The following is a 20,218-nucleotide window of genomic DNA, read 5'->3' as shown; positions in this document are numbered from 1 at the left end:
AGATTTTGTTTGGGATTTTTTTCCCTGGGCAGTATTCTCTTGAAAGCAGATCCCTTGCACAGAGAATTCAGAATTCATGTTGATTGATCTTTGCTTGCTGGTTAACCTAACCATGGTGCACATCTGCAGCTAAACTAGGCTGGACTGCATTCTGTGGGCAGATTGGGTACAAGTAATGTGAAATCAGAATTTGCCTTAGAATAATGTCAGATTGTCTGATTTGGCAGATGCAGACATGAAAAGCTGGGTGAGATAAGTCTCCCATGCCATGTTACTTCTATAGTCAAAATGGTGTAACCATGAATTTTAGTCAGCACAGCTTTCAGCAGCATTTTTTTTAGCTGGTCTCATGATTTTAAATTGCTTCCCTGGACATCCAGAAACTTGCCAACAAGGAGCCATTCTCTCCTCATTCTGCTGCCCTTTGCATGAGCAAGTGTGGTGAGAAGACTTAGTTTTATTTTTCAGTTGGCTGAACTTGCTGAGCTGGATGCATCTTGCATACTGAAGGGTGTTAGAACTTCAGGCTTCAATTTTTCACTGTAAACTGAAGAGCTTCTGTAGAAACATGCTGTCCAATGCTCTAATTTTAACCCAAGTTAGTTAAATTGTATCAAAAAGAGGATTTTTATCTCTGCTAGCTATGTGAAAGTTAGCTGCCTACATCTATGCAGAGTATTTACAGTGTCTCTGTAGCCAGTAGAAGAGAAATATGCACTTCAAAGAGAAACTCACATGACTTCATTTGGATGGGATGAATCACCACGTGGAAATTCTATTGTTTCTGTTGACTGTAGAAGGAACATAAATAAGCAGATTTGACATGTGCTGCTGTGTCTCAGATAAAGTTCATTTCCTCTATCTTTCTCTACTTAGCTATTTTGAATCGGTAAACAGATCAGACACATCATGACACATAGTGAATAAAGGGAACAGTGGGAGTGTTTTGAAAGAGTTTCACAAAAACTGATCATGTCCTTCATTCCTTAAACAAAACTCTCAGGAACAAGTGCAAGTTATAAAAAACCTGCAGTTTTTATCTTGTATACTCAGTTCTGCCTCCATTACTGTGTTTTGCAGGAACAAAATCTTCCGGTGCCATTGACTTCAAGGGTAAAAACATGCCTGATAACAGGGAGGAAGAATATGAAGAAAATGAGGCATTGGATTTTTTCAAAGAGGAGAAGACACCTGACCTAATCTCGCAGCTTTTATCAGTGGAAGATGTCAAAAAAGGGGAGGAAAAAGAAGGAGGAGAGGAGGAAGAAGAGGAAATTTTAGACCCTCTAGGTATAATCAGGTATGGCGAAAATCCTCTAAATTAGGTATTTAGACTTCAGCCTTTCTGAATAAGGCTGTTGTATGTCACTGTCCCCACATTGTTAAGTTTCACAGAGGAGGAAAGGCCTCTGCAGTTCATGAATGAGGTGCTTTGGTAGAGGGAAGAGACTTTGTAGTGCATTTTCAGTGCATTCCTCAGGACCTTGAAGTGACAGGGACATCATGAGTGCCTTGGTAACAGTCCCAGCTATAGGAGGTACTTTGCAGGGTTCCACCACAGAGCATCAGCCCTCCAGCATCCAGTGGATGTGCCTTCTGGAGTACACATGACACTCTGATTACGGTGTCTGGAACTGCTTTTGAGATCGCTGTGGCTTTTCTTTCCTTTTTCCTTTGTTTGAAGGGGTTACATGCTAAATGCCACTAAGGCATATGCAGTAACAGCTTGAGAAACAGTAATTGGGTCAAAGCTTCCTGACATTGGTATCTGAGTGTGTTTACCTGTCCAGTAATTTTCAGTCAGTTACTTTTTTCATTTCAAGATGGAATTTCTCACTGAATTCCAAACTGATTTCTAACTGCTAAAGTCTGGAAGAAAATAAAGGGTTTTTTTTGTGCTGGGATCATGAGTATCAACTACTCTTTAGGGTGTCTCAGGCTTTAGATGTCCAAGTGAAGAAGGTGTAGCTGTTCTTGATCTTCAGTAAGCACTGACTGACCCAAGTGGATGGTTTCAGCCACCAGTGAGTGTCGTCCTGGATCTAGACTGTGCTTTCAAAATGCTTCTGCATAGCGATAGGCCGTAACTGAGAGTAACAAGCCAGGCCCCTCTCTTGGTGTTTCCCAGTGGCATTAAATCATTGCTAAGGGATCATTCACTCTAGGTCTAAGCTGGAGTCTCCTACACTAGGTTTGGTCAAATAAGATGGATAATACTGGAAGCATTATTTGGACTTTCCTCCTGCTATTATAATCATGTAATTGTGGATGCCCAGATATTGTCCTTTTTACCTGAAGTTTTTAATCCTTTAAATCAGAAAAGATTCACCATAAAAAGATCACCAGAAAACATTTACTATTACTCTTTTGACAAAATATGCTGAATTACTCAGCATCACAATTATTCTTTTGTTTTAGGAGAGTTTAAAAATTTAAATTACTACAGTGCGAAGTTAGATAAAGCAATACTTCCCACAAAATGGTCCTTAGTTTGTATTTTAATAAAAGCAATAGTCCTTTTATGGATAGGAAAATGATCTATTGGGTTATCAAATGCAATGCTATATTTTCCAGCTTACAACAAATAGAAGCTATAAAAAGCTTGCTATGCCAAAACAAGCAAGAAGTTTGCTTTTCTCTCTGCCCAGCTTGATATAGCATTTGAAAATCTTGATTATTTTGGTCTTCTAATGCACTGAAGGATGACAAGGTCTGGTATTTAATCCTCATTTAGTTTATTGCTTCAGTTCCTTCCAAGTACAGAATTCTTACTTCATTTATATAAGAAGTATAGTCTTCACTGGGACAGAGCTGCAGCTCTGCAGCAGCAGTTACACAGTCAGATGTTTTTCACTCTAAAGCAGTGGCTGGCTATCTATAAAAGACATCTCCATATCTATTTATTATTGTTTTTGTGACTCTCACTTGCACAGTGTTGGGACAGAAACATGAAAGTGGAGACAAGAATTCTGAAGTGGTTTTTTCATTGTCTCTGTTCTCCTGTAACTCATCCTGCTTCCATGGGAGTTATTTTCAGCTCACATCAATGGAGATCAGATTGTACATCAGCACTGTATCCCAGCTCTGTGCCATCTAGTAGGAAGTGTCTAGGTGAGAGGCCAAAGGCAGAAGCTTAATGGTCAGTGGATAGGCAGTTCTCAGGGGACATTTTAGGGTGTCTTCTATGCCTGTTAAAATGTTTGGTCCTTGCATGCTTTGAAGAGGGAGCTGAAGCCCCACAGGTTTAGTGCTTCACATGTGCTTGAAGTTACTTTGGCATGGGAATGAATAAACAGGAGGTGAAGCAGATAGATAAATGTGTTTAGTAGTAAATTGTCCCCTAGTGCCTAGTAAATTCAGGTTTAAAAGGAAAAAAAAAAATCCATGCTCCTTTCCCCTCTGAAAAACCTTTGGAAAGCTGTAGAGTCAGCACTGAAACAAGCCAGTCCATTTTGTGAAGTAGTGGTGTCCAGAGTGCTTTGAGCAGCAGAGCTCCAACCTAAATTGAATCATGTGTTTGGCATAATCTTACAGGTTTTTTGCTTTCTGGATGAGGATGAGACTGCTCCAGTAGCACAGGCCTCCATATGCTGTCAGCATGCTTCATTTGGTAACAACTTCTCCTCCTGGGCCAGAAGGCTGTGGATTGGATTTGGCCCAGCACTGCTGCTGTGCTGCTGAACCACCCAATATCCAGTTAAATATCAGGCCTTAGGGGTAAAATGCTAAGCTAGGGGCCTTTTTTCCTGTTTTTGTATCGCTGGTGGTCACCCGGGTGGAAGCTCATAATGGGCTGGTGCCTATTGCCTGGAAGAGACATCCCAGTTGTTGTACACCCAGTGGTGCTGATTGTCTGCCTCTCTTTCAGGGCTGAGTTGCTCTTTGATGTCAGGTGGGCAAACTCACTTGCCTGTCCAGCTCCTCATCTTTTGTGGGTATTAATGGTGATCTACAAACTTTGTGTTTCTCTGTTGTATGATTCTTATGCCTCAAAGCTTTCTCTGTATATTAGCAGGGTGATTCAGGGATTCTTAACAACAGAAAGACTTGAGGTTTTGCTGTCCAAACCAGGAACATGTCAAAAACAATACATATTTCTGATTAAGTTTTCATCTTTTAACATGCCTCCTCCTTTATATTTTTTTACGCCAGAAGCCTGGTTCTTCCTAGAGTAAAAGAATTAACTTATATTTATGGGATGCACAAATATAAGTGTTGAAATTCACTGAAATATGTTTTCTTCTCTTCACCCTCTGCCTTTCTTGGTGATTTGGAGTATTGGTATTTCAGTGTATTGTCACCAATTACTCTGCAAGTTTTCCTGGACATTTGTAGAAATCTTTTCAGCTTTGGACAGAATATGCAGGTCCTGTAAGAAAAATCACTCCTAATACAGAGTAAGATGATCCTTTGATATCAGCTGTGCATAAGGGAATGAATTATAGTATACTCACTTTTGTAGCAGTGGCACACTTTTAGCTCTATTTCACTTTTCTAAGTACTTTAAGTATACAGTGACTTCTAAATCACTGTAAGGTTCTCACAGCATTTTTTTAAAGGTTCATCTCTTGGATTTGTTTTTTTTTTTTTTTCTCTTTAGCCACAATCATTGTAATATTCCTTTGTTAAAGTGTTTTAATTCCCTGATAAGTCGGAAATCAGATATGTAATTAACTCCCCATTGTAGGGACAATATTAGGTATATTGACTTAGCTTTGTCAGCACTCTTTATCACTCTTCTTTAAATCCATAGAGCTCACCATTTGCAGATACATATTTTTAAAATCTTAGTAGGCTACCATGGTGCTTTGATGTTGGAGTTTGTAAAGGTGCAGCATTTTTTAACAGTGTTTTAAAGCATTTTCCTCATAAGTTGCAAAATAGTCCCAGTTGCAGGGAGTTCTCCAACTGGTATGCATTCAGGAATGAAAGAAACAAGAGCAATGGATCCGAAAGAGGCTAATACCTCTGAAGGACAAGGCCTGGAAGAGAAGCACAAGTTGGATGAGCTATTCACCTGAACTTGATGGTACTGTTGAAAATTCTGCAATGGAAAAAGGTGTGATTTGCCAGGGGTTTGAGGGGAGGTTGGCAGGGAGTGAGGGGAGCTGTGTGCAGCAGGGATCCAGAGCAGCAGCAGTGCTCAGCTGGGGCTGACTGGGCAGTGTCTGGCCATGGCTGTACCATGACATTCTCCTGTCCTCTCAGTGAGGTTGGCTGTATCCAGAATGTCCTCTGCAAGTGCCTGCTGGCCTGGGCTGCCTCCTGGGCTGTGATTGGGATGCTTTGGGAGAAGGCAGGTTGTCCCATGCCAGGGGGTACCAGGAGCTGTTCTAACAGCTTGAACTGTTGAACCGAGCTCCTGTGCTTAGGCCCATGCTGTGAAGGAATTACACAAAAAAATCAGTATGGCCCCTGTTCTTCTACCCACAGAGCTTTCTGCCTGCTGCCATCTTTGCTCCACTCTGCCCTCAAGCTACCCTAGGGCTTGGCTTTTTGTAGACAGGTCAGGCATCCAGTTTGCATGCTTAATCCAAGCAAGATCAACTTCACATTTCCAGGTATTCTTCTTAAAGCAAGTTAAAAACACCACACAGTGACTGAATGGGGTTTTGTCTTCTTCCTCTGTGGGTGAAGTACAGAGTTCTAATGTTTATGTTTTGAAGCCAAGAGCTTTAGCATCCCTCTCCTCCCACTCTGTAGTCACAACAACTGAATTTAGTACTTGTATTCAGTTCATTCCAAAAAACCTCAGCAGCTGATTAAAATGACTGTGAACCAACTCCTCTGAACAAAGCAGCAGCAATTCTGCAAAAGGAGTGTGGCTGCCTCATGGGTTAAAACATGCAGCAGCCCTTTCAGTGCATGCATTTCTTCATCTGCAGTAATCTTCTGAGGTAATATTTGTTCACCACTTTGGCAGAACCCACCTTTTCCTGAGCTTTTTTTTTCCTGTCTTCATCAGCTCTCATAGGAGCCTCTCCTCCACACAGGGTTCCTCCCTTCCGTCCTTTTTCCTTTGCCTCCCTAAATCTTTTAGTGACAGCATGCATTTCCCCAGGCATAGGTTTTTCCTGGCAAACTGCACAGAGGTGAGTATTCCCTAGGCAGGAGTTCTTCTATTTCATCATGGGTCTTGGAGAGTTTCTGTCTTGACTCTGTGCTTTTACTATTGTTTCAGAGGATTTCCTTATGACCTCTCCTCATCCAAATTTGTGCCTCTCCTGAGGAACACAGACACGTGGGTAGGTGGAAGCTTTGCATCTGTTGTGTTTAGACACAGATACAGCTGAGTCCTGACAATAGTCAGGAAGGGATGGGGCTGGTGAGGGCTGTTGTTTTGGGTGTCTTCTGCCAGGGTTTTTTTAAGTCTTTGTAGCTGGTTGTTGCTGGGGTCAAGCTTAAGCACGTCCAGTGCCAAAGGTTTGCTCTTGCTGGATTTAGTTGGTAAGGGGATTATTAAGGCACTCAGTGCTTTTCCTGGCTGCAGATGAAGTAGGTGATGGCTTGGAGCAGCAGATTGACAGGGAATGAGCAGCCCCAAGCCAGCCCTGGCCTTGCCAGAACCTGTAGAGCCAGGCAGGCTGCAGGAGGAGGTAGGCTGGCACACAAGCCAGCAGTTGTTTCTGGGTTGCATCCCACACCTTTGTGTTTCCCAGCCCCTTAGTGGCAGTCAGGCTAGAGCTTGACTCCTGAGTTGTTGATCCCAGTGCTCCCTTTCCTTTCCTCTTCTCTGTTGTGGCAGAAGAGCCTATAATGGCCTCAGCCTTCTGCCTTTGGGGAAGAAATTAATTTGATCGTGCTTCCTCTGCCAGAAACCTTGGACAGCTGAGAGTGGCTGATGGAGAGGCAGAAATCAGCTTAAAGGGAATCCTGCATTCAGCATCTTTCCAAGTGGTTTTATAGATGGAGTGCCCAGAGCTGCAATAGGTGAGGGCAGTGTACTTGCTCATGGATTTTCCCCTCCAAGGAAGAAAATTTCTGCAGGCTGGAGTGGTGTTGTAGCACAGCTGCTGTCTGCTGGACAGATGGTCTGGAGCAAACTTGTCAAAATGTGTGTTCATCTGCTGTGCCTTCTGGTCCTTGGCTGGCAGGGTTGTATTCCTGCCACTCCTCAGGCATCCTGCTTCTCAGCCACTTACACAAATTCACAGCTGCCTTTGGGTCCAGCCAGGTATGTGTCTGCTTCCCCTCTGAATCCATTATGATTTATACACAGCATAAAAACAACTTGTCTGTCTGTCCTGGTCAGCTAAAAGAGAGTGAAGGTGTCAAAGCATCAAAGAAGAGTGAAGATAATGGTTATTTTTTCTTTAACAAAATTCAGATAGTCAAAACAATGAATGGGAAAATAGAGCTTTGTTTTCCTAGCAGTGTGTGCTCACAGCTGTGAGGCCTTCAGAGATTTAAACAGGCAAATCTCTATTTTCTGTCAGTTGTTGAGTCACAAGCTTAGGTTGCAAGGCATGTTTGACCATCACTTTGCCAAGTGACTCAAGTATTTGTCACAATTCCCATGCAGCTGCTGTCAGATTGGCAACTCACAGCATCCCAGTAAACAACCCCGTTGGTCTTCTACTGACAGATGAAATTTTTCTGAAAACCAACGCTAATAGTCTGGTATAGTGTTCTTCTCCATCAAAGAGAGAAGGAGAAAAGGGAGCCAAAATTCTGTATTACCTACCCAGTTAGAAGATAAGCCTGCCTCACTTTTAATAATTTTTCTGGTCTCAACCTTTTTTAGGGGTAACCTTGTAGCCTCTCCTTGGATTGTTTTAACTGAGTGTCTAGGGAGTAAAGCAGGTTGGCAGGGCTGCTCTCCTTGCAGAAATTCTGTCCCTTCAGTTTATCTCCTGAATTTTTTTGTTTTTATAGGGGCTTTGTGAGTGGTGTTTCCTATGCAGAGGGCTTTCCTTTCTTTTCTGCCACCAATCCCATCTCCTGAGAACAGCCTCCAATGTGTTTCCTTACTGAAAATCTTGCTTTGCCCTCACAAATGGGAAGCTGAGGATGATGGAAAGAAAACAATGGAAAATGAAACCACATTTAGCTGCTGTATCTTACAGAATCATCCATATTCATTCTGTTTAAAGTCTTCTGAGTGGCAGAAACCTGTTCTTTTGAGGTAACTCTACCAAGGCTTGTGTGGCTCCAAGTGGTGGAACTGAGACCCTTTCCTAGCTGTACTTCCCAGCCAGGGAAATCGAGTTGTATGTGTGAAGAACTTGACCCTCTTTTCTCATGGCTTTTCTTTGGGAGGGCAGACTGAATGGAATTATGCTCAGGAAAACTGAGATTTTTGTGTACTCCTGGACTTGTAGTTGACATATATTCTATCCATATATATTCTGTCATTCAGGAGAGTGCATTGCACAGGTGGTTGCTGCTGTGTCTGCACCTGGCAATCAGAAAGAGCTGCACTTTGGGATCAGAGCTAGGGCACTCACACTGTCAGAGAGGTTTGGAGTGGATACACAAGTCACAGCTCTCAACTTGGCTGCTCTGTGTTTTCTTTTCTTTTGGAAATAGTCATTTCCCTGACCTAAGGAAAACTTGTGTGAGTCCTCCCTGTGCCAGCATTGTCCTTATCTGCATTCATATTTCCCTGTCTGGTGTTGGATTTTTGGTCCCATGAGATTATTCAGTCATTATTTCCTCAGGTTTTTAAGCAATTGCCTGGCTTAAAGTTCAGTGATGAGTTTCTGTCATGACTGGCTTGAGTGATTCCAGTACATCCACAGCTGGAACATGAGAATCCTCTGGGAAAGAGTTTAAGTAATTATTTTAATGTGCTTCATTTTCTTTCTGATTAGAACACTGAATATACTTTAATGGGTTTTATAAATAGTTAATTTGTGTTTATGCCATCATCCTAAGCCCAAAGGGCTGAAAATAGCTCTCTAGTCTGTGTAGTGTTACAGCTGTGCACCATCCAGAGGTGTTTCCAAGCAGAACACAAATGTAACTTCACCTGGGGTGAAATGCAGCAAGAACTTAATTGCTTCATGCAACACTGCATTGCAGCACCATAAATGAAGAACATTTAATTCAACTGGAAATGCAGAGAGAATTACACCCATGTAAATGCAAATACCCAGCTTGGCATTTGACCAGATTCCAAAGTATATTGTCTCCTTTTAATAAAGATGTCACAGGATTTTTAACAGACCTGGTTCATTGTTTACAGTGTACTAAAGGAATAAAACTTATCATGCACTTTTCTGTATACAGAACTGTAGAACCAAGTAATATCAGGGAACTGGAATGAAATGCCTTTGCCACTAGCTGGTACCAGCTTTCAAATAATTCAAATAATTCCCATACTCCTCTAAGTGAACTCATGGCATTTGGTTTCCCCCTCCTGTTTGGCAGGACGTGCAGGCATTGGTAGCAGAGCTAGGCAGCACTGAAGGTGTGGAGGAGCTGCTGTGAGCTGCTCTGCAGGCATATCCAGCAAGTCCTTACTTAACTGAGAAAGAGAGGAGCAGGAGGCAGGAGATCCTTTAGAGAGACTACAGCATAAATTTATGAATGCATAGAATCAAAAGCGTCTTTTTTTTTTTTTTTTTTTTTTTAACTTCTCCTTTGGAAGAGGATTGAACATGATGTAATTGGGCAGATTTAAACATGTTTTGTTTCATGGACTTTACAATAATAGGATGACTCAAGTCCTTAATTAGAATAAAAAAGCATTACCTCATCGATGAGCCTTCTCCTTTCACCAAGGCAGGGAAATCTTTAATCGGCAGATGCAGGGAACTGCTCATAGATGAGACAGACTGCTAATGAGGGCTGGATTCAGAGCTGCCCTATTGCTTTCCTGTGCACTGAAGCTGTCTGTAGGGTGACTGTGGGCTCAGTTTAAGTCGAGATGGGAGACTTGTTTTTCTTTTCATCTGATGCTGTCAGGTTCCTAATTCAGCAGACTTAATAAAACCGTTGTTCATTTTCCCCACAGACCTGCTGCAGACATTTCTGTCTTCATTTCAAAGGATCAAAGAATCAGCTTTTGGAAAACCGTTTTTGAAAGCAATCTGAAAAGTTTGCCAAAAATGCATGATTTAGCTGGATAACTATAGGTTGGTACTAATTAACACACCTGGGGATCACATCTTTTACTGCTACCCCTTGCAGCATTTGGCCAGGTCTGGAATCATCTGAAGTGTCAATTAAAAAGGAATGGCCCTAAGGACAGATGCATCTGGGACGCAGCATCTCTTCATTCTTCACTTGAATTTCTTGGGTCATATCACAGTACTTAAAAGTTAGATTTCTCCATTATCCCTTTAGTAAAAGGAATAAAACTGATTTTATAGATCTGCCTAGGGAAAAGTTTTCCTTTGCAGAGAAATATGGCATTCAGATAGATAGTTGTTAATGACATTGTCATTGAAACAAAAGAAATGTTTTTCATTACCTTCTGTACATTTTGGTTAAGAGTCAAACCCTTTTTTTCAATATTGCCTGATATGCTCAGTCATGTCCAAATCATAGAGGGAGTAAGATTCGATATGAAAGTGAAATATACAGCTGTGGTAGGTGGTTTGACTGTGGCTAAACTAGTAAATAAAAGCAGGCAGGAACTGTAGTGTTGCTTTTGCCAACTAGAATAAAGTAGCTTCTGTCCAACAGTTGAATCCTTCCACTCCCCAGAGCAAACTGTCCGTGTCCAAAACAGGAAGGGTCCTAAGCTTGTACTGATCCCTAAACTTTGTCCAGGCATTATTTGGTAAAACAATAATTGGCCTGGTCCAAATTCATGCTGGGGGGGCGTGCTAAAAACTTACAAGGCAGTTACTGTGCACCATTATCCCAGCCCATGCACTCACCACATTAATTTGCTGTTGTTGGCCTTTTGTTGCTCTCAGGGCAGCCTGAGGAATGTGCATTTTTAGGAATGAGGATTGGAGCTGTTGGGGCCCTGTAAGGAGGTGCAGGCACTACTGAGTGTATGCCTGGCACCTGAGGATGCTCTGTGGCCGTAAACTCCCAGGGGCATTGTGCAGCAAGGGTGACTGTTGGCTCCTCTCAGCTGGCACTCTGTTGGGTGGTGGTACAGCTCAGGAACTAGCCTGGAGCTGGATAGGTGCAGCCTGCCTCTTTTAGGCTGTTACAGAGTTCAGCCCTATTGATGTGAGCTGTGGTGTATAACATGGCTTGGAAAAGGTCTTGATTTTCACTAATACAGGTTACTTTCTGAGTTCTGCTCTCTGAACCACAATTTTCTGTAATAACCACTCTTTATTTGTCATGATACACAAATGCATTGCAGTGGCTTGAATGGAAGACTTCTAAGTTTCTCTCTTCCTTGCTTTATTGTTTTTTGTCTGTAATAGCATCTGAGGCATACTTAATGGCATCATTAAACACAAAACACAGTGTCATGCCCTCAAAACCATCTTACAGAATCACTGGGTTCAGAGAGACCTTCCAGATCATCAGGTTCAGCCCATGCCCTTACACTTCAACTAAGCCATGGCACTGAGTGCCACATCCAGTCTTTTTTTAAACACATCCAGGGATAGTGACTGTACCACCTCCCTGGGCAGACCATTCCAGAACTTTATCACTCTTTCAGTAAAAAACTTTTTCCTAATATCCAACCTATATTTCCCTTAATGCAGCTTAAAACTGTGTCCTCTGGTTCTGTCAGTTGCTGCCTGAAGAAAGAGACCAACCCCCCCCCCCCCCCCCACCCCGACTACAGGCACCTTTCAGGAAGTTGTAGAGAGTGATAAGGTCACCTCTGAGTCTCCTTTTGTCCAGGCTAAACACCCCCAGCTCCCTCAGCCATTCCTCACAGGGTTTGTGTTCCCAGCCCCTCACCAGCCTCGTTGCCTTCTCTGGATGCGCTCAAGAGTCTCAAGGTCCTTCCCAAACTGAGGGGCCAGAACTGGACACAGCACTCAAGGTGTGGCCTCACCAGTGCCAAGCACAGGGGCAGAATGACCTCCCTGATCCTGCTGGCCACACTATTCCTGATCCAGGCCTGGATGTTCTTGGCCGCCAGGGCACTCTGCTGGCTCAAGTTCAGCCAGATGTAGACCAGCACCCCCAGGTCCCTTTCTGCCTGGGCACTGTCCAGCCACACCATCCCCAGCCTATAACATTGCAGGGGTTATTGTGGCCAAAATTCAGGACTTGGCACTTGGATTTACGAAACTTCATCTTATTGGACTCTGCCCATCCATCCAACCATTCTAGGTCTCTCTCCAGAGCCCTCCTACCTTCCAACAGATGGACACATGATCCCAGCTTAGTGTCTTCTGCAAATTTTCTAATGAAAGACTCAATCCCCTCATCCATGCTGTCAATAAAGGTATTGAAGAGAGCTGGCCCCAGCACAGACCCCTGAGGGACACCACTGGTGACAGGCCACCAGCTGGATGCAGCACTGTTCACCACCACCCTCTGGGCCCGACCATCCAGCCAGTTCCTAACCCCGCACAGAGTGCTCCTGTCCAAGCCATGGGCTGCAGCTTTTCCAGGAGTGTGCTGTGGGAGACAGTGTCAAAGGCCCTGCTGAAGTCCAGGTACACAACATCCACAGCCCTTCCCATATCCACCAGGCAGGTCTGACGGTCATAAAAAGAGACCAAGATGGGCAAACACAACCTGCCCCTCCTAAACCCTGGCTGGCTGGGTCTGATAGTCTGGCCATCCTGTAAGTGCTGTGTGATAACACTCAATATAAACTGTTCCATCTTACTGGGTACTGAGGTCAGGCTACAAGCCCTATAATCACCAGGATCCTCCTTCCCACCCTTTTTGTGAACGGGCATCACACTGACCATCTTCCAGTCATCTGGAACTTCACCAGTGAGCCAGGACTGCTGGGAAATGATGGAGAGCGGCTTCACAAGCTCATCTGCCAGCTCCCTCATCACCCTGGGATGGATCCCATCTGATCCCATAGATTTATCAACATCCAAGCAACTCAGCAGTTCTCTGTCTGCCTGCTCCTGGATAACAGAAGGACAGCTGTCCTGAGGACAAGCTGTCTTCCCACTAAAAACTGAGGCAAAGAAGGCATTAAGCACTTCCACCTTCTTTTCATCTGACAAAGGTTGGTCTCACCCTTCCTTTTGCCATTAATATATTTGTAAAAACATCTTTTATTATCCTTTACAAAAGTTGCCAAATTAAGTTCAAACTAAGCTTTGGCCTCCCTATTTTTTTTCCTACATGCTCCCTTAAATACTTCCTGAGAGACCTGACCCTCCTTCCAAAGATGATACACCTTCTTTTTATTCCTAAGTTCCTCCAAAACTTCACTGCCCATCCAGACTGGACATTTGCCTCGTCGGCTCATCTTTCAGCACATAGGGACAGTCTGTTCCTGTGCCCTCAGGATCTCTGTTTTGAAGCACATTCACTTTTCCTGAACTTCTTTGTTTTTAAGGGCTGCTTCCCAAGGAACTCTCTGATAAGTCTCCTAAATAGGCCAAAGTCAGCCCTCCAGAAAGCAAATGTAAAAGTCTTATTGATGTTCCTCCTGATTTCACCAAATATCAAGAACTCTTTAATTTCATGATCACTGTGCCCCAAGTGGCCTCCAACCACCACATCTCCCACCAGCCCATCTCTATTTGCAAACAACAGATCTAACATAGTCCCTCCCCTGGTGGGCTCCCTCACCAACTGTGACAAAAAGTTGTCCTCCACACACTCTAACAACTTACTAGTCTGCCTCTTTTCTGCTGTATTAAGTTCCTAGCAGATATCTGGTAGGTTAAAGTCACCTACAAGAACAAGGGCTGGTGATCTTGAAACGTGCTCCAGCTGCTTGTAGAATAAGTTGTCCACCTCTTCTTCCTGTTTGGGTGGATGCTAATAGGCTTCCAGCAGGATGTCAGCCTTGCTGGCCTTTCCCTCAGTTCTTACCCACAGGCATTCAACATTAGTTTCAATACCCATGGCATCAAAAGCCTCCCTAATATAAAGGGCCACTCCTCCACCTCTTCTCCCTTTCCTGTCTCTCCTGAAGAGCTTGTAGCCATCCAGTGCAGTGCTCCAGCCATGTGAGTCATCCCACCACGTTTCTGTGATGGCAGTTACATCACAGCTCTGCTGCTGCACCATGGCCTCCAGCTCTTCTTGTTTGTTGCCCATGCTGCAGACATTGGTATACATGCACCTCAGCTGGGCTGCTGATACCACTCCTGACTCAGGCTGACAGCCCATGGGCCTGCTTCCAGACAGCCCAGCTGCATGCCCTTCCCCCTTCAAACTTAGTTCAAAGCCCTCTGAATGAGCTCCACCAGTTCATGAGCTAAAATCCTTCTGCCCTTAACGGAGAGAAGGGGCCCATCCAGTTCCAGCAGGCCAGGTGCTGTAAAAGTTGTCCCATGATCAAAGAACCCAAAATTCTGCTGATGACACCAACCCTTGGGCCACTTGTTGAGAATGTGGCCTCTCCTATTCCTTTCATCATTTTTCTCTGTGTCATGGTTTAAGCCTAATACAATGCCAGTGCTCTCAGGAGAACACCTACTTCTCTGGCACTTACTGTGAGATATGATCAGAGACAGAGCAAAGCAGGCTCTAACTTAAGGTTAAAAGAAAAAAGACATTTATTAACCTACAACTACAAAGAAAGACACACAAAACACAATAGAACATAAGATGAAAATCTTCCAAAATTCTTCCTCCTCCCCCCACCAAATTTCCAATTTCATTGCCACCCTTCAGACAATCGATTCTCAGTCTCTCGAGAAGAGAGGAGTCCCTCTTGCGCCACACGCCTTCCATGTCTAGTGCTCTCACCACTGCACATGGATTAGAGCTGCTTCTAGGGTTTTTCATTTTAAGGATACTTTGACCAGTTCTAAAGGGAGCACAGTCCTTCTCCTTTTGGGACACCTGTCCCCCCAAATTTCACCCCCTGGGGCCGAGGGGTCTCTTGAACAGAGATCGTCTTCTTCTTCTTCTCTTCTTCGAGGCGGAGGGCACCACCACCACCCTCCTCACCCGTGGTCTCTGTTCACTCCTCCACATCACTGCACTCTCTTGGCTCTGAGCCATCGCCTCCCCCTAGAATGCAGTCTCTGTGGCACAGAAACACCAGTGGTTCTGCCGTGGCTACACAAGACAAGTCTAGCCCAAAGCCACTCCATCATCTCCTTCCACCTAGAATTTTCTCAACATCTTCTCAATCTCAACAGCTTCTCAATCTCATCAACTTCAGGAGGACTCAGCATTTGCAAGGTTCTCATCTTCCTCAGAGGGGTTAAAAGTCTCGAGCTCTCTCTCTCTGCCGGTTTACTTCGTCAACTCCCACGCCTGGCTGTCCTGCTGGGCACCCCCCCCTTCTCCTTCACACCGGCCGCGCTATCACAGGTGCCGGCTCTGTCTCTCTCTCTCTCTCTCTCTCTCTCCGAAGGGGGGGGGGGGGTGGGGGAATGGAGGATGGCTGCCCGAAGCCCTTGCAATGTTCTCCTCCACCCTTGGGCCCAGGCCTGTCCTACCTCTCTCTCTGGCCACATGGCTCCCCTCCCCCCCCGCCCATCCAAATCTGGGCAGGGGGGGGTCTGCTCACTCTCGAGCGGGACTCCAAGAGGAAGTTCCCCTTGGCGATCACAGCTTTTAACCCCTGTGTTCTCAGAGGCGTATCCTGCCCTCAGTGGACAAACCAGGTGCTAATATTAAATCTGAACACTGATTGGCTTGCCCACACCATCACAAAAAACTTCATTTCCTTTCAAACCACGACACTCTGCCACCACAGGGACTGAGCAGAACACTATCTGTGCTCCTGCCCCATCAACCACTTAACCCAGTGCCCTAAAGTCCATTTTAATTGCCCTGACACTCTTCTTTTCAGTCTCATCACTGCCAGCCTGGAGTATCAGCAGGGGGTAATAGTCAGAGGGCTGAATCAGCCCAGGGAATCTCTTGGTGATATCCCATACCTGGGCCCCAGAGAGGCAGCAGACCCCCCTGTGGGACTGGTCCAGTCAATGGGTCATGAGGCCCTCTGTTCCCCTCAGAAGGGAGTCACCCACCATGATTACCCTTCTTTTCTTTTGGTGTTAGAGGGGGTGATCTGTCTGACAGATGAAGTGTAGTTGGGGGCCTCACTGTGCAGATCATTTTCTTCTACATAATCTGTCTGACCCACCAGATCCAGGCCCTCATACCTATTCTGAAGTGACTCCTGGATAAGTGATGGGGGTCTGGGAGGAATTTTTATCACCTCCCTGAGTAGGGACCCATTTGCACTCACCTTCCTTCACCAGGTGTCCTCCTATTGCCTGACAGTGGGAAGCATGGGAGTCCTCTGACTCCTGGTGGGCCTCCCTCAAGGATGGAAGGGCAGAACTCCAGCAATCTATTTCTCTTTCACTTTCCCTAGTACTCCTTAGTCTTTCAACTTCCTCCCTAAGCTTGGCCACCAGCAAAAGTAGATTGTTCACCTGTTCCCACTGCAGGCAGGCTTCTTCTGCAATACACCTTGGTACCACTGATAAGCTTAAACACTCTGCACAGGACGGGGTCTGGACAGACGTATCCTTTTTGGAGGGTTCTGTTTGGCTACATAGACTTGTACTAAGTGCAGTTTTTGATCGTGTAAAAACCATTACTAACAAAAAAACCTCAAAAACAACTAACCAACAAAACCACAATAAACAACAAACTGAAAACCCCACTATCAGGAGGAAACCTGCAGCCCTGCCTGTGCAGAGCCCTCTTTCAGTCACCGTGCCACTGGCTGGAGAAAAGCCGTGTGGCTAATGAGAACTCACTACGTTCTCCAGACCTGTTTGCAGCAGACATCTCGTTTTTCAATTGTGTGATGGGTTATCTGCCAGCACTGGCTGTCGTTGTGTGTTAACAGTCTTGTCCTGGAAACTTATTCCTGAATCATCCGTCTTTCTCATCTTGGCTATGAGTGGCAGAGCCGTGGCCCCAAGTGTAATATGGAAAAAAGCAAATGTGTTCTCAAGAGACTCCTGAGGGTTAACCCTTACTTCGTCCCTCAGGGGCTGTTATACCTAACTCTGACCTCACTGGAGTTGTTTTTATTTGTTCAGTGATGCTGCCAAGAGACAAGGGCAGTGCCACACAGTGCAGGATGCTGGAACAGGAAGGAGAAGCACATGGTCTAGAACTGTGCACCAAAGTCTCAGGAAAATTTGTTTCAATTTTTCATTTCAAAGACATCCTGTTTAGGCTACAGATAGCTCACTTCTGGTTTACAGGACCAGATTTCATTCCTGATCTATAAAGAAACAATGCTGGCATGCCCTGACATGCAGAAGTGCAAAGACACTGAATTCTGAAAGGCTGTGAGGTGTTTTGGGGCTATCCAAACATTGTGGTTTGTTCTCAGTAAGTATTGGTGCTGGAGATGTTAGCCAGCCCGTTGTATCCCTTACTCTGATGGAGGAACTTCCTTGGTCTGCCAGTCCTTTTCCAGCTGTTGGCAGCACAGCACCATTGCTCACAGGAGGGATGCTGCCATGGTGCTGTTGTGTGCATTATGAAAGATGCTGAGGTGTCCTTAAGCCCTACAACCAAATGAACACCATGGCAAAGGACAGCAGTCTCCTTTCTGCTCCCTGCTTATCACATCTTCCTGGAAGGGACTGGTGTCCAGGAGCCCTCACAAGGACCCTTTCTGGAAGGTGACATGGACATCAAGCTTCCCTCCATATACAGTCCTCTGGCAGTATCACGCCAGCCTTTGCCCCTTCAAACACCCCTGTGTGCCTTTGTTCTGTGCCCAAAGCATGTCATTAGCACCAGTTCAGGCTATGACTTTGCAGAGCTCTAGCACAACCCTCATGTCATTTCAAGCACTTTGAATGTAAAAACAGTTGCAGAACAAACATTAATTCCAGAATTCCACAGAGAGCAAGGGAAGACTAAGGCCAAGTGTTTCAAAGTGTGGGTACAGTCCTGCACCAGCTCTCTTGTTCAGCAGGGTAGGTGTGTGCTGCCTCCTGTGCTCATGGCACTTCTGCTGTGGAATTCAGTATTAAAATCTTTCCAAAGCCACTCCATCACTGCTCCCCTCAGCTGCACATGGGAGAGAAATAATAATTGACAGACTCATGAGGTGAGGTAAGGACAGGGTGAGATTATTCACCAGTGACTGTCACAGGCAAAACAGGCTCTACTTGGGGAAATGAACTGAATTTATTACCAGTCAAATCAGAGCAGGACAATGAGAAATGAAATTGAATTATAAAATGCCTTTCCCCCACCCCTCCCATCCGGAACTCAGCTTCGCTCCTGCTTTTCTCTACCTTCCCACCAGCAGTGCAGGGGTATGGGGAATGGAGGCTGGGGTCACTTCATCACACGTTGTCTCTGCTGTTCTTTCTCCCCAGGGGCAGACTCCTCACATCCTTCTCCCTTGGGGTTACAAGTCCTGCCAGCAAGCCTGCTCCAGCATGGGCTCCTCTGTCCAGGGGCCACAGGTCCTGCCAGGAGCCTGCTCTAGTGTGGGGTCTCCACAAGGTCACAGCCTCCTTCAAGCATCCCTCTGATCTGGGTTGGGATCCTCCACAGGCTGCAGGTGGATCTCTGCTCCCCCATAGGCTGCAGGGGCACAGCTGCCTCACCAGGGGCTGCAGGGCAGCTCTGGCACCTGGAGCATCTTCTCTTTCTTCTTCACTGCCCTGGGCATCTGCAGCACTGTTTCTCTCACATTCTCATTCTCTCCTGGCTGCAGCTGCAGAATAGTTTTTCCCCCTTACCTATGCTATCACAGAGGCACTACCACCATGGCTGATGGGCTTGGCCTTGGCCACTGAGGAGTCCCTCTAGGAGCTGGCTGGCATTGACTCTGTCAGACATGGGTAAGCTTCCAGCAGTTTTTCACAGGAGCCACTCCTGTAGCCCCTGCCCACTACCAAAACCTTGCCATGCAAACCCAGTACAGGTACCAATGTCCCTTCTTGGAAGAGCAAAGGAGGATGAAGAGGGACAGGAGTGGGGCCAGGAGCTGGGTGGGCAGCATGAAGGGGTTGGCTACAGAAAGAAGTCAGCCCTGTGAGTCAGCATTTTGACTGTATCTGCTGTATTGTATGTTTACAACCAGGCTCACCCTGTGGTGTTTGTTCTCTGTCCTTGCTGTGTGGCATGTGAAGGGTCTGCTGTAGCATTTCTGCTTATGGATCCAAATCCTGAAGTGCCCTGGGGCTGTGTTTTCTGTCCGTAGTGATCATTCTTCCTCCAACATTGCCATAGCCACTGTAACACGAGGGAGTAAAAGCTCAAAACATTGTGCAGTTATTTGTAATTGCTACTCCCCTGCTCTCATCAGCATCATTTCAGCACTTTTCCAGTCATCCATTTTACTGACAGAGATCAGTGATACAATTTGTGTTCCCACTCTGTGTTCAACCAAAGATCCTCCTTTACCAATCCTAGGGTAATTTCTCACGTATCCAACTGACTAGATGATACAAGATTCTTCACAGCATAGAGCTTTAATGTTCTTTGAATGAATTTAGGATTTGTGAGCCAGCAAACTGACCCAAAGGATCAAGTTAGCTCACAGGTGAGTGACCAGTAGCTAAACCTGGCTCACACTTTGAGTGATCAGTAGCTAAGCCTGGAAAGAGCTCTCCTTGGCTGTTGGAGCTCTGTTTGTTGCTTTTTGTCCCCACACAAGCCTGATATCTCATGTCATCTGGGGCATGAGAGCCTGAGATGTTGACCAGCATTTCTGCCCAGTCTGTGGGTAGAAATGTTCCCTGATCCATTTTCCCTGCTGCACCCTTGCAGCACAGGAATCTTCAGGCTTTAATACAGCCATCTCAAGGGGCTGGTGGGCAGGAGCAGATCATCAGGTGGCTGAGCAGGAGCAAGGAGTGGGGTCTGCAAGGAGTCACTTGTGTGGATCTGCAGGCTCATGTTTATGTCAAGTCATAATCCTCTGGGGATGTGAGATGCTAGCTGGAGGCCTGAGATCATCTATCTGCCAGCTCTGAAGAGTGCTGTGGGAATAGCAAGTGTCCTCTGGCTGGGCTGAGCTCAGAGATTTTTTGCCAATAGGAGGGGAGTGAATTTTGTTAAGATTTTGGAATATTGTCCTGGCTGCCAAATAACACCAGCAGTGAGTTGGATCACATGCATAAGCCAGAGCACTTGTGAAGACTGCTCATTTCTTCTTTAGTCACATATGGTGGCTTGCTGGCACTTAGCAGGTTCCAGTGTTTTGGTGCTGGCCCCACTGTGCTCCCCAAGGGGTTTGTGGTGCTTCCCC

At 45.5% G+C, this 20,218-nt stretch overlaps 1 protein-coding gene across 1 annotated transcript in view; it reads left to right on the top strand.

The window, feature by feature from the left end:
• Positions 1 to 20,218, top strand: part of HS1BP3 (HCLS1 binding protein 3) — a 57,642-nt gene that overhangs the window by 17,163 nt on the left and 20,261 nt on the right. The window contains exon 4 of the mRNA XM_009095628.4: positions 1,081 to 1,300. Within this exon, the coding sequence (XP_009093876.1) occupies positions 1,081 to 1,300 (220 nt within the window). The remainder of the gene's footprint in view (positions 1 to 1,080; positions 1,301 to 20,218) is intronic.

Source organism: Serinus canaria, chromosome 3 (genome assembly GCF_022539315.1).
Source record: "Serinus canaria isolate serCan28SL12 chromosome 3, serCan2020, whole genome shotgun sequence".
NCBI lineage: Eukaryota > Metazoa > Chordata > Aves > Passeriformes > Fringillidae > Serinus > Serinus canaria.
Note: the sequence above shows the minus strand (reverse complement) of the source record. Positions and strands in the feature narration are given on the sequence as shown.